The sequence below is a fragment of the Octopus sinensis genome, linkage group LG9 (assembly GCF_006345805.1).
Source record: "Octopus sinensis linkage group LG9, ASM634580v1, whole genome shotgun sequence".
In the NCBI taxonomy this organism is placed as follows: domain Eukaryota; kingdom Metazoa; phylum Mollusca; class Cephalopoda; order Octopoda; family Octopodidae; genus Octopus; species Octopus sinensis.
The window spans coordinates 89381661-89397318 of NC_043005.1; the positions used below are offsets into that span (position 1 = coordinate 89381661).

General features: G+C 39.8%; 1 protein-coding gene across 4 annotated transcripts in view; it reads left to right on the forward strand.

Annotated features, from left to right (window-relative positions):
• LOC115215672 (methionine--tRNA ligase, mitochondrial) overlaps positions 1–4076 on the forward strand; it is a 38386-nt gene extending 34310 nt beyond the window's left edge. For all 4 annotated transcript variants that reach the window (XM_036506080.1, XM_036506079.1, XM_029784936.2 and 1 more), the window contains one exon: positions 3702–4076. In XM_036506080.1, the coding sequence (XP_036361973.1) occupies positions 3702–4057 (356 nt within the window). In that variant the 3' untranslated portion in view covers positions 4058–4076. The remainder of the gene's footprint in view (positions 1–3701) is intronic.
• Positions 4077–15658: the final 11582 nt, after the last annotated feature.

Below are 15658 nucleotides of genomic sequence, written 5' to 3' on the forward strand. Positions count from 1 at the left end.
CGCAGCTGCACTTATTTTTATCATTTCTCCTTAAGGTTGGCAGAGTCGTTAGCAGACAAAATGCTTTGCAGTATCTCTCTTTATATCCTAAGTTCAAATTCCATTGAGGTTCACTTTGTATTTCATCTTTTCGGGCTTCATGAAATGAGTATTAAGCTTTGGTGTAAAGAAATGCCCTCTCCCTCAAAATCTTCACTTTCTGCCAATAATAGAAAGAATTATTATTTTTATTATTATTTTTATTATTATTATTACTATTATAAGGCAAGGAGCTGGCAGAATCGTTAGCCCACCGGATAAAAGGCTTAATGACATTTTGTCCGACTTTATGTGCTGAGTTCAATTTCTGCTGATGTCAACTTTGCCTTTCATCCTTTTGGGGTCGATAAAATAAAGGACCAGCCAATGACAGGAATTGATGTAATCAACTAGTTTTCTCCCCCAAAACTGCAGACTTTATGCCTTTCATAAAAATAATAATTATTATTATCATTGAGGTGGTGAGCTGACAGAATTTTCTGTTGCATTAATTCTGGCTCTTTATGTTCCGAGTTCAAATCTCATCAAACTCAACTTCCATCTTTTCAGGGATTGATAAAATAAAATAGCAGTGAAGTGGTTGTCAGTTTAGCCAACTTCAGTCCCACATCTTAAAATTGCTGGCCTACAATGTTCTGGCCTTGGCCCTTAATTAGAGGGAATTGTGAGGGTTGGAAATGAGTACAGTGAAGAATTCCGGGTAGAGGTAGGGGTCCACCAAGGCTCAGTACTCAGCCCCCTCCTATTTATCATAGTCCTCCAGGCAATAACGGAGGAATTCAAGACAGGATGCCCTTGGGAGCTCCTCTATGCTGATGACCTTGCTCTAATTGCTGAGTCGCTATCAGAACTGGAGGAGAAGTTTCAGGTGTGGAAACAAGGATTAGAATCGAAGGGCCTCAGAGTCAATCTAGCTAAAACCAAAGTCGTAATCAGTAGGAAGGTAGACAAATCACAAACACCTTCAGGTAGATGGCCCTGCTCGATCTGTAGAAAAGGTGTAGGTAGAAACTCTATAAGATGCACCAAGTGTAAGCTATGGACACATAAGAGATGCAGCAATGTCAAAGGAAGGCTAACTAGGAAGATGGTTTTTGTATGTGGCAGATGCTCAGGAACAATAAACACTGAAAATGCTCTGAGACCAACTTCCGTCACTTTCCAGGGAGAAAAACTAGAAATAGTTGATAGTTTCCGTTACCTAGGTGACCAAGTCAGCAGCGGGGGGGGTGTGCTGAAAGTGTAACTGCTAGAGTAAGAATAGCTTGGGCAAAGTTCAGAGAGCTCTTACCTCTGCTGGTGACAAAAGGCCTCTCGCACAGAGTGAAAGGCAGACTGTATGATGCGTGTGTACGAACAGCCATGCTACATGGCAGTGAAACATGGGCCGTGACTGCTGAGGATATGCGTAAGCTCGCTAGAAATGAAGCCAGTATGCTCCGATGGATGTGTAATGCCGGTACTCACACTCGGCAGAGTGTAAGTACCTTGAGAGAAAAGCTGGACCTAAGAAGCATCAGTTGTGGTGTGCAAGAGAGACGTTTGCGCTGGTATGGTCATGTGGCGAGAATGGATGAAGATAGTTGTGTGAAAAAGTGCCACACCCTAGCGGTTGAGGGAACCTGTGGAAGAGGCAGACCCAGGAAAACCTGGGACGAGGTGGTGAAGCACGACCTTCGAACTTTAGGTCTCACTGAGGAAATGACTAGAGACCGAGACCTCTGGAAGTGTGCTGTGCGCGAGAAGACCCGGCAGGACAAGTGAGTCCACAACCCGTGGCCTTCTACATGGGATGGAGCCAGCCTACGTATGCATACCTTCCCTTCTTGGGACACAAAACTCTACTTGTGAAGACGTGTTGAGGCAAGTGAGGATCAGAATCGAAATCGATCAATGGAAATTGCGGATGTGCTACCAGTGCCGGTGGCATGTCGAAACTCTGCTTGTGAAGACCCATTGAGGCAAGTGAGGATCAGAATCGAAATCGATCAATGGAAATCGATCAATGGAAATTGCAGATGTGTTACCAGTGCCGGTGGCATGTAAGAGAACTTTCCGTTTCGCGACCGTTGCCAGCACCGCCCCGTTTCGTGTCCGTTGCCAGCCTCGCCTGGCCCTCGTGCCGGTGGCACATAAAAAGCACCATCCATTCGTGGCCGTTTGCCAGCTCTGTCTGGCACCAGTGCGGGTGGCACGTAAAAAGCACCCACTACACTCACGGAGTGGTTGGCGTTAGGAAGGGCATCCAGCCGTAGAAACACTGCCAGATTTGACTGGGCCTGATGAAGCCTTCTGGCTTCACAGACCCCAGTAGAACCGTCCAACCCATGCTAGCATGGAAAACGGACGCTAAATGAGGATGATGATGATGATGATGGATTGGAAGTGCTGGAGAAAACTTTTGTGCTTTATCGGTTTTGGTTTTTTATCTTCTGAGTTCAAATCCCATTGAAGTTACCCTTGTCCTTCCAGCATCAATAAAAAAAAAATCACTGGTGGGGTTGGTTTAAGTAGGTCCCTTGTCCCAAGATTCTTCACCCTAAGCTGTTTAGAAATAATTTTTATATCAAATTATAATTGATATTGGTTTCAAATTTTGGCAAAAGGCCAGCAAGTGCAGCGGCTAGGGTGGAGTAAGTTGGTTACATTGACACCAGTACACAACTCGTACTTATTTTATTGACCCCAAACGGACGAAAGGCAAAGTCGACCTTGGCGGAATTTGAACCCAGAGCATAATGACAAACAAAATGCCATTAAGTATTTTGTCTGGTGTGCTAACGATTCTGCCAGCTTGCCACCTTAATTGTAATTAATACTTGAGAATGAATATTTGAAGATTGGTAAGCACTGAATAGTAAGCACTGAAAAGTCAAAGATAAATTGTAAGAGAAACCAAGATAGAAATGTAAAACTTCAATCATTTTGTAAAGAATAAGCTACAAACCCAACAGTATTCTGGTCTTTTTCCCCTAAAAACATAAGACCTTGTGCATATTCAGCAGAAAACAATACTTAGAAATAAATGGTTGTTGTGCTGCTGCAGTTTCAGTCATCTTTGTCCGAACTAAATTCTGACATTGAGCTTTTGCAGTTGTTTTGTTGCAGTTGTAAAAAAAAAAAAAGAAATGGTAAAGAGAATATGCTGCTGGATTGCTAGCTCATACTCAGATTCTGTTAGTATTTCACTGAGAGTCTGCATCGAACAATTCTATTTAGTTTTTGGCAATGGTTATCAGCAATAGACTGATGATTTAAACAAAGGGTTGGGTTACCATTTACTTGAGTGCCGTGAAACTGGAGTTAAGTGTTGGAACTTAAATGTCACTTGGGGACTCGTGAGATATTCATATTACACAAAGAAAAAAACGAAAACTTAGACACAAAAACCTCGTTTGACATTTGTTTAAAATTAATAATTATAAATAGAAATGTTTCAAGAATCTATTTCTTTATTTGAAAACCTGCTCCGTCCTGGAACATTCTTCTATGAAATAATATAACTTTTTTAACTCTCTAAAATTGTATAAAGCCTTAAATCCTGCTATAAATATCATTTTTGGTTTGGCATCTTGTATTTCTACTTTCGTATCCCCCCTGGGCCATGATGATAACCAGTTTTTTAAATTTATTTGTTTAGTCTTTTATTTTTGTCTCCTCAGGTAATGTTGAACTAAACTATTCAAGATTTTCCATCTACAAGACTCTGGAGCAGATCAGTGCAACCTTACGCTGGGCAAATGGCCTGATGGAGGAACACAAACCTTGGCAATTGGTGAAGCACTGTGACCAGAAAGACCACCTCAACACATTGCTGCACATCACCCTGGAAACATTGCGGGTTTGTGCATTGTTGCTATCACCTGTAATTCCAGAACTTTCTGGTAAACTTCTAAATAGATTAGGTGTCCCTCCAGAAAACCAAACTTGGAATGATATTAGATCCCAGCAACAAACCGATCAACCTTTAGGGAACGACAGCAGTGTTTTACTGAAACGAATAAAATTCCAACATTAAAATCTCAATTCAAAACCAACAGAATTTCTCTTATATTTCTTCATGTTTTTGTATTTATATTTCTAATGTTTTCTTCTTGTCAGGTTTTCTACTGTAGCAATAAACCATTTTAGCCATTTTGAAATGTGGCGCGAATTGGCAATATGACGTAATGTCTTTGCCGAAGAATTATCATTTTCGTTTTTTTCCATTGGTTAATATAACTGCTCATATAAAGATTCTAGAAGTTTCGTAAAGAATATCTGTCATGAATTTCGATTCTTTTTAGTCAAGTTGAACAGTTATAAAAACCCTGGATTTTGGAAAATAAATCAGTGTTCGTTTGGTAGTCACTCAACTCCACGTCACTCACTCTTTTGGAGACATCTGTAATTTTTTATGCCATGTCTAAGTTAATCACAAATCTATTTTGATTTGTTGGTTAACGTATTAGATAGAAAGAAGAAATTAGCTAAGGAATTTATAGTCGTTTTTCTTCACGACGAAGTTATCTTTCTTACTGTAAATAAATATAAAATGTTATATTTATATAATAAAAAATGATTAAAAAGAATATGTTTCTCTTCACGTTTGTTTTTCAACTGAGCATAGATAAATATGCATTTCTGTAATCTTTGATTTATGTTTCTTATAGCGATTTAAAGGACACGATTAAAATATTCAACATACATGGTCGTTGATGTAGCGTTCCATGCATATATGTCTATATGACGTTATAACTGCAGTTAGGGTTTTAGATATGATGATAACACTTGAGTATAAGTGACGTTGAATCATTATATTTTCCTTTACTCAGAGAAAAGCCTAAATAAATAATATAACTTAAGAGAAAGCTTAAGGTAGAATAAACCGACAACCGCCGTAGGAAGCTACAATATGTATGTCTTATAGAACAAAGGGCAAATAGCATCTATAACTCACAAGAATCTCTCTCACAGCTGACAATAACTGGTTTCGGTGAAAGTGAAGTATAGAGCACTGTGTATCAGAACTAATTGAACCAGAAAATTAAGATTCTTAATTAAAGAATAACAGACCTGTGATCCATTATTGGTGATGCGGAGTATTTATTAAGTGAAATTATTTCACAGTCCCTGGGCAGCACTCCAGTCTCTTAAAAGTAACTTTCCACATAAAATTTTCATCAATTAAAACTTCATGGGTTACTCCATTAATTATACTATAAATAGATAAATATATACATGTTATATGTATATTATATATGTGTGTGTGTGTCATCATCGTTTAACGTCCGCTTTCCATGCTGGCATGGGTTGGACAATTTGACTGAGGACTGGCGAGCCAGATGGCTGTACCAGGCTCCAATCTGATTTGGCAAAGTTTCTATAGCTGGATGCCCTTCCTAACACCAACCACTCTGAGTGTGTAGTGGGTGCTTTTATGTGACACCGGCACAGGGGCCAGTCAGATGGTTCTGGCAACAACCACACTCAAAAGGTGTTTTTTACATGCTACCTGCATGGGAGCCAGTCCGGCGGCACTGGCATCGACCACACTCGAATGTTGTTTTTCACGTTCCACCAGCAGATTTACCAGTAAGACGATGCTGGCAACGGTCACACTTGAATGGTGCTTTTAACGTGCCACTGGCACAGGAGCCAATCTGTGGCCCTGGCAATGACCACGCTCAGATGTGCTTTTAATGTTCCACTGGCACAAGTGCCAATCAGGCAGTACTGTCATCAGCCATGTCAGTGATTTTGATTTGTTTTTGTGTGTGTGTTTAAATACACACACACACTATGAGGTGGTGAAGCATGACCTTCGAACATTGGGCCTCACAGAGGCAATGACAAAAGACTGAGACCTCTGGTGATATGCTGTGACTGCAAAGACCCGGAAAATAAAGTGAGTTCACAGCTGTGACCTACACCAGTGTTGCATAACTAGCCCACTCAAAAGTACCTTGGATCGTAGGGTGACATGCCATGCTTGAGAAGACCTATTGAGTCAAGTACATCAACTTCAAAATCAAATGGAAATTGTAGTTGTGATCCCCGTGTCAGTGGCACATAAAAAGTACCATCTGAGTGTGGCCAATGCCAGCGCCGCTTTGACTGGCTTCTTTCCAGAGGCAGGGCAAGGAACCAAATTCTGCTGCCGCAGATATGGCCTTTTGGCAGTAACCCTCTCCAGCTAAGATTTGACCAGTCTTCAGCAGCTTTACATAGCCGTCTGAATTGAGCCAAAGGCCCTTCTCAAAAGTGCGGGGTCACATGACACCACCCTTACTGTAGACACACCCAAAGACCATCACAGTATGAGGGAACTTGGTTTTCATAATGTCTGTGGCATCATATGGATGTCTTTACAATGTTCCCAGAGCACTGAGCAGCTGCCATCATGTCAACATTTTCATACTCGGCATGAATCATCATCATCATCATCATACAAGTAACTCTGCTCCAATATTCAGATGCTCTCCAGTCCTCCATGTCAGATGACTTTTTCTCAACTACAACTTTAATCTTTATGCTCTCCAACGCCATTGACCTGTTCACCAAAACATCAAGCTGTTTGTGAGCAAAAGGAGGCATAAAACAATCACCAAATTTAGCCTGATCACCCTGTATTTATATCCCTTGATGTTATGAGTTCAAATCCCACCAATCATGGCTTTTTATTCTTCCACAGTCGATAAATTAACTACGAGTCATGTAGTACAATCACTCCGACTGATTATCCATTCCCCTTAAATCAATCTAATTGACTACCCACTTCCATGCCATAGATCTTCATTATCTGCTCGCATCAAATTTGTAGCTTTCACCCTATCACAAATCTACGTATTATTTGTTTCCGGTCACCAAACCAATATTGCATGCAGGCAACAAGATCGTCTGCATCATATTCTGCTGGAGATTTCCCTCACAACATGAAACTAATGCAGTGGTGTGCATGTCCCACGGGTGGAGACATAGCAATATTTTGATAGACTGGAAGTTACTTCAGAATGGGGCGTAAGTAACAAAGAAATAAAACTTGCAATAATGTTTTAATTAAGACTTTTGAGTAAAAACGAGTACTGGAATTTACTTGAAACATTGCAATACATAAATGATATAAATATTAAAGAAAATTCTTTGGGCCATGCTGGTGAGAAGTTAAGTAAAATATGCAAGGTGTAGCCAATAAATAAAAATAAAGAGAAAAGATATTATATTATATTGCAGGGCAAACAACAGATAGGCGGCGATGGGGAAACAAAAATAACCACCCGGATGAAAAGACCTATGCAGAAGGAACCATGGACAACCGTCCAACGGAGAAGAAAAACAGAGAGGAACTGGGGACAAGAAAACCCAGATAACATGCAAATTCTTCCGGAATGGAACCTGCTGGCATGAGAAAACGGGGAAGGATGCAGGTTCGCTCATTCCCAGGCCCTATGGAAATGCATCCAAACCCACTCGACAAAATGCCTTAACCATAACCAGATGTAAAATGTCCAGCAGCAGCAGTAGAATTGCTACATCGTAAAATTTCTGTGTATTTCTATGTCATCCGTATCCATTATCATTGTATGCTTCAACAAATTTCCCCTCTACTGATTTATAAAATAACTGATTGATCAGTCACTGATGTTGCAAATAACTGGCAGGCTGTGTAAAAATTCATTACTAGCAATGCCAGCAATATTAGTATACCTACTACTACTGATATGCAAATACACAGAAGTCACATGATCTAGCAATCCCATCACCGGTGCTGGACATTTTTTTGTCTCAGTTCTTTTTAGTGGTATACATGTGCCTGTGAGGCCTTCTCAAGATGAAGGCTGCTGTGTTGTGGCTTTGGACAATCTATCCGCTTTAGGTAAAAGATGCTGAGTGCTTTTATGCATCTTTTATCATTTACTCGTTTCAGTTATGAGACTGGGGCCTTGCTGGGATGCTGCATTCAAGAGCTTTTAGTCAAATGAAATGACCCCCAGTTCTTATTCTGTCAGTTACCTTTGTCAAACTGCTAAGTTACAGAGACATAAACACATCAACACTGGTTAGCTTGTCAGGCAGTAGTGGGGCACAAACACAAAGACACACACACACACTGGGCTTCGTCTCAGTTTCCATCTTCCAAATCCATTCACAAAGCTTTTTGGTTGACCCGAGACTATAATTAAAGACATTTGCCCAAGGTGCCACACAGTGGGATTGAACCGAGAACCACGTGGTTGGGAAGAAAATTTCTTACCACACAGCCACTCTTGTGCCTACACACACACACACACACTTTGTCCATTCAGGATTAGAAACCAAAAATGGCTGAAAAACAGTGAACAAATGTAAAAACGGTGGTTGTGATGGTGGTGGTGGTGGTTGTGATGATGGTGGTGGTGGTGATGGTAGTTGTGATGATGGTGATGGTGGTATGGTTATGATTGTGTTGTGTAATGGATGTTGCACTACTGTGGTGGGGCAAAAGTATCCATCGTGATGTTGATGTGTTGCTTAATCTAGCCAAACAGATTTTGTAATCAAAGATGTTCTAGCCATGACCATCCTGTCTTTTATGCAAATATAGTGCATCTAGCATAACCATTATGCAAAGATTTGAAGGATATCTGACTGCTATTTTTAGCAGGTTGAGTAACCATGTAGTAGCTTCCTCATTGGTGTATGGTGGTGGGGGTGGTGAAACTATTTAGAGAGGGTGGAGGGTGTCATTGTGGTGTATTTGGTAGAAGTTAGAGGTGATGGCAGTGACAGGGTTAATGTTGATATAGGTAGTGGGGGTAACGGCACACATGGAATGATTTTTTTTCCCCAAAAACAATTGTGCTGCTGTGTAATATATTTAAATATGATTCATCAAACTTCCATCCAATGAAATGGTTTTCTCTTTAAACCCCCCTGACCCCCACCCCTGTCTCCCATTTTTTTTATTTGTGCCTCTTTCTCTTTCCTCAGGATATGTCTCTCGTCTTTGCTTATGGAAAATGTGTGACAAGCACACACAGACAGACATGCACACACACACACACATTCTCATAACTAAAATATACAATCATTAGAACCTTCAGAAAATATTTCTGAAATGTGGAAACCCAAATCAGCTGATCTCCCTCTTGTTATTGGTTTTTACTGTTGTGAATGTGTGTATGGTGGGGTGATGGGGGTGAAGGCTTGTGGCGTAGTGGTTTGGGTATTCAGCTCGTGATCACAAGGTCGTGAGCTCAATTCCTAGTAGCACCTTGTGTCCTTGGGCAAAGCACTTTATTTCATGTTGCTCCAGTTCACTCAGCTGGCAAAAGTGTGTTGTACCTGTAATTCACATGGGGCCAGCCATATCAGATCTGAGTCATGCTGAATCTCCCTGAGAACAATGTCAAGGGTGTCTGTGGAGTCCTCAGCCACTTACATGTTAATTTCATGAGCAGGCTGTTCAGTTGGTCAGATCAGCTGGAACCCTCATCGTCGTAACCATACTGTTTAACAGTATGGTTATGTATGTGTGTGTGACTTTAAATCGACATATGTCTGTACACGTAGGCTTTAATTCTTATGAAACGCCCATCGTATTCAACAAATGCGTCCTTGTAAAACTCGCCCACAAGATTCCGCTGACAGATTCTGGTGGTGATTACAAGAACAGGAGAAAAGTGATTTGTACTGGCCTAATATCATACAGTTTTATAGGAGAAGGAATCAACGCTGGTCTGGTTGTTAATTGTTCAAAGAAAGAATTAATCTATATAATGCTAATTATAGTATAGAAAGGGAATTATTCTAAAGACTGCAGACCTCTTCAAGTGCTTGTTTAGAGTTTGGAGAAATAAGTTTTGAAAAAAGCAGCAGAAGCAATGAGCATGTTAAAAATTCTATGGAAGACTAACTGTCACACAACACAGACACGCACACACACACATAGTAAGATCAATATTACTTTATGGTCATCCATTCTGGCATTGCTACATTTGACATTAAATTCTTAGGAATTAAGTAGAATATAAGGAATTGGATGGCATGATCACAAGAGAGTGAGGAACATGGTTTATGTAAGATTGAGGATAATTTTATGATGATGGAGGGTGGGGAGGCATCACATACGTGAGATAGAAATATTGTTTGGGATGTAATTAGGTGGAGAGCAGAAGAGAGAGAGAGAGAGAGAGAGAGAGAGAGAGAGAAAGAGTGTGTGTGTGTGGGGTAAGAATGGTGCAATAGGAAACAAAGGAGGAATATTGAGATAAGGGACACGGCACAAGATGGATGTGTTTGGTGAAAATTCTTCAAAATTCTATGCACACCACTGGAAGAAGAATATTGGTTTCAAATTTCAGTGGAGGGGGTAAGTCAATTACGTCAACCCTACTGTTCAACTGGTACTTATTTTATTTTGACCCCAAAGGATAAAAGGCAAAGTCAACCTTGGCATAATTTGAACTCAGAACATATAAAGACCGGTGAAATGCTTAGCAGCATTTCACCCAGCATGCTAACAATTCTGCCACCCTAGAAGAAGAACATATTAATAAATTAATTAATGACACTCTCTATACCATTTGTTTGACTGGTAATTTAATTATATAACTTTTTAACTCAATCACTTACTAATGAATACACTATTATGCAAATTGAATCGACCAGTTTAACTAAACCTATGTTTGTGTTTCATAAAAATAACTGTAAACTTTCAATCTCTCCATGCGTAAAGGTAATGGGTGTATGTTCTCTGATGAATCTCCAAATAGAGTTCAACTTGCTTACTTAATATAAGATCACAAACTGTTAGTCACATAAAGTTAGAAACAATGTACCTCAGCAATGTCTTTGTAACCTCAGATATATTGCCAACTGCCCTCTGAACAATAGGTGCTTCAAGAAGGAGCTAGTGTAGAGAGATGACTTTGACAAGATACTGAAAACATGTCAATATCATTGAGATCACTTTGAAGACTTGGTACATACAGTATTCCACCAGAGAACATAGGAAGAAAAAGAAACTCTTTCTTACTTTCAAGATTCAACTGATGGATTGTGATGAGGAACACAGCTTTCAGATGTAGTATCACAGCAAGTGCAAGAAAATACTGTGGGAATGGGGAGAAAATGAAATCTATGTACAATGAAGGAAACATCGTCAACAAAAAGAAACCTTTTGCCTGCACACAATCATTCAAACACGTCCCTGTCCTGACTGAGTATCAGAATCAACCTGGTTACCCCACCCCCACTAACCCCATCTTATTCACCTTTCCCTCATGTTCTCTTTTATTTCTCCACTCTCCCCCACCCCATCAACCAACATCATACCCCTTCTACCACAAACATTTATCCTACATCCTGACTGAGCCCCTGAAGGACATTGACTTTTGCTTTTGAAGAATATTCTTTGCCTAACCATTTTGCTGACCCTTCTCACACAGGAGGGGCAAAAAAAGCGTTTCTGCAATACAGTCCTTGTGGTAGGTTTTAGGGAACTAATCTTGGTACACACCACCACAGAGCTTTGGGTGGAAGTGCTGTAAATAACAAACTACAATAGAACTTGGCAAGCCGGAAGCACAACAAGAGATCTCCACCATAATGCTATGGACTTTTAGTGGACAAACCCAGACTTGATCTGCTAAAAGCTTGAAAAAAGAATCTAAAAAGATCTCAGACAGGCAATTACAACAGCAACAACTATAAGATGGTGGGGAGGCACAGAACAATTCTGAAATGAATTATAGATGAACCCTAAACTGACAGGCAGCCAGCCACATCACAGTTCTTGAATGGTGAGTATTAAGAAAATAGTGACAGCAGAACCAATGCAGACAGACACATAAACCATCAGTTGCCAGACAACCATGCAACGTAATTCATTATTACTGAAAGTTCAGAGCTAGAAATTGAGTCCAGCTCATGGCACTGCACCAAGTAACATATAGAACAACAATGTCTAGAAGTAAGTTAAACGGTGGAGATATTATATAACTGCCAAAAACTGAATCTATCCAAAAGAACTTTGTAACATTATAACTATTTTGCAGTTGGGTTTTCTATTTACTGCAAATGCACTTCTTTGCAGTTGTTAATTGTGTGTGTGTGTGTGTGTGTGTGTGCTTCTAATGTTACAGTTATTTTGTGTGTGTGTGTGTGTGTGTGTGTGTGCGTATGTGTTCTTCTGTAGCTATCAATCGCAGACTTGCTGTGAATATGACTCCAAAACTGTCTTTAATGACAGTTGTACTTCAGCTAAGAGAAAAAAAAAACACTTTTACCAGGCGTTGCTTCCTTTTTGGCTGTTAAAAACCGTGTTTTTCATTGAAAAGGAGACTGGAATTCAGCATCACCTCCCGACACAAGAGCTGTGTCTCTGCTGGACATCTTGGCATACAGTCAGACATTTTACTGACTGTTGGAATGCTAGCAGACCTGATCTGCCAACAGCAAATCCAAAGTATTGACAGAGAATTCCAATAGTGATTTACATCATAAAGAATCTAAGATCATCCTTTTACATCTGCTTCTCATATTGTTATGGATTAGACGGATTATCATGATCTGGGTCAGGTCTTCTTTGGAGTTCCTGCCCTCTTTCTGATGTAGATCAGAGGACAGTGTCTTGGTCCTACATTCCATTTTTGTCATGATTTCTACAACTGGATGTTCTTTTTAATGCCATCATCATCATCGTTTAACATCCGTTTTCCATGCTAGCATGGGTTGGACGGTGTGACTGGGGTCTGGAAAGCCAGGAGGCTGCACCAATCTGATCTGGTAGAGTTTCTACAGCTGGATGCCCTTCCTAACGCCAACCACTCCAAGAGTGTAGTGGGTGCTTTTTGTGCCACCGACACAGGGGCCAGAGGAGCTGACATCAACCATGATCAGATGGTGCTTTTTATGTGCCACCAACATGGAATACAGTCAAAGTGGCACTGGCATCGAATACAATTAGATGGTGCTTTTTACGTGCCACCGGCATCAACTACGATCGGATAGTGCTTTTTACGTGCCACTGGCACAGAAGCCAGTCAAAGTGGCACTGACATTGGCCACGTTTTTACAAATTGTATTGAATGTATTTCATTGTGGAACAAGCACTTGGGAGGTTGACCTGTCCTCAGCAAGACCACTGAGTGTTTTTCACACTCTTCTGTCTCATTTCCTTCACCAGTCACTTGACATAGTATGGTGGCTGCGTTTTAGCAAGGCACCCACATTAAAAGGGTTGTCCTGTGCTTTGCACAACTGAAGAGTCCTCTCTCCTCTGTGTTGCCCACATTCATTGAAGGAGAGTGTAGCTTAGAAGATGACTAAAAGAAAAGGAACTGAGGGGAGGGGTGAAAAAAGAAGACAGAATATGAGTATGATAAGAGAAACAGAGACAATGATAGGCAGCTATACATTGGTTGTTGATAAAGAGATTGAATAGAAAAAACAAACATGAGAAAGGGAGCTATGAGAATGATGCAGCAGAGAATGACTAACAGAAAAGGGAGTGATGTGAATAAAAGAGTAAAGAATAGATATAAAGAGAGAAGAGAGGGAGAGAACAAGTGGTGGCTAGCAATAAAGATGGATGATGGTAAGAGAGATTGATGAATGTCAGCAAAGAATGACATGGGCAGAGAGTGATAAATAATGGCCAAGAGGGAGCACTAATGACAGAGCCTATGCAATCTCTGGTTGCTCAGCCAACTGCAGTTCCTAAGAGATACACAGATTGAAGCCTGGCACTTATTCTATCAGTTCCTTTTGCCAAACTACTAAGTGATGGAGATGTAATAAACCAACACTGCTTGTCAAGTTGTGGTGGGGGACACAGGCACAAAGGGACACATTATATATATAGATAGATGCAGGACAAATGGTTCCGGGTTCAGTCCCACTGCATGGCACCATGGGCAAGTGTCTTATACTATAGCCTAGGGCCCGACCACTGCCTTGTGAGTGGATTTGGTAAACAGAAATTGAAAGAAGCCTGTCATATATATATATATATATATATATATATATATATATATATATATATCTGTGTGTGTTTGTTTGTGTGCGTGTATGATGTGTGTTTGTGTGCCTGTGTTTGTCCCCCACCATCGCTTGACAACCAATGGTGGAGTTTTATGTTCTCATAACTTAGCGGTTGGCAAAAAGTGACCGATAGAATAAGTGCTAGGCTTAAAAAGAATAAGTCCTGGGGTCTATTTGTTTGACTAAAAAGGGCGGGTGCTGCTCAGCATGGCCACAATCAAATGACTAAAACAAGTAAAAGAATAAAAGAATATATATATATATATAATATATGCAATTATTATGTAAATATCTCAGTTTGTATACATATGCAAATATAATTTCCATCTGATTGCAAAACGTTTCCATCATTTTGACCTGAGCAAAAATTATCTTTCGAGAAATCAAGGAATTTCGTTTTTGGTTATTTCCTTTTCTGTTCTTCTGTTAATCTTTCTAATGAAATATATTAACGTCCATCCAAATTTAATTCTATCCAAAAGCTTAAACTCCTCTGCTCAATATCTGAGAACGCACTCAACTGTCAACCATCTCAAAATGCCATCAGTAATTCTGGTTCTCTTTGTGGTTATTTATTTCTACGATAAAGATGAGTGTTGATCAAAAAAAAAAAGACATAATATATAAACAACTAAAAATAAATAAAAACAAGGCATATTACGAAGCATGTAACTGAGAAAATGAGGCCAAAAATGTTGTTTTAGTACATTATTATATTTATTGTTGTTATTATTATTATTTATATTATATTATTATTATTATCATCATCATTGCCTTTGCACAGCTTGTAACGCTGGAGATGTACTACAGTGTCAGCTGTCACTACCAGTGAACTAAGGTAATACCCTTGTTTTCGAGCACCTTCCGGAGTATTCAAGCGGTTCCAAGCAGTGCTGTTTCTGCAAGTGCTCCACCCTTATTGCAGACCCTATTTCTTCCACAACTATTGTTACTCCGACACTATTGGTACTACTGCTACCTTTTTCATCGACCACAACTGCTTAACTTCCAAACTGTTGTATCTCTTGATCGTCGTCGTCATATTATTATTATTATTATTATTATTTATTGTTATTATTATTAAAGGCAGCGAGCTGCCAGAATTGTTATTGTGCTGGATGAAATGCTTAGCTGTATTTTGTCTGTTTTTATGTTCTGAGTTTAAATTCTGCCGAGGTCAACTTTGCCTTTCATCCTTTTAGGGTCGACAGATTAAGTACCAGTTGCGTACTGGGATTGATATCAATTAGTCCTATCCCCACAACTGCTGGCCTTGTGGAAAAATTTGAAATCATTATCATTATTGTTGTTGTTGTTGTTGTTGTTGTTGGTGGTGGTGGTGGTGGTAGTGGTGTTGTTGTTGTTGTTGTTATTTCTTGCTTTGCTAATCACATATTTAGAAGCAGGATTTTCTGTTTGCTCTTCTTCTCTGAGTCATTTAACCAATGGAAGTAGAACTTAATAAACCATATGAAATAAATGGTTGCCCTACTTACAAAGAATTTGCATAACCAGTGACCTTTGGCTTATTCTATGCCATGAAAAGATAATGGCAAATGGTAATTTTTAGCATCAATTATTTTTTCAATGTTGCTGTTGTAATTGTTGTTGTTGT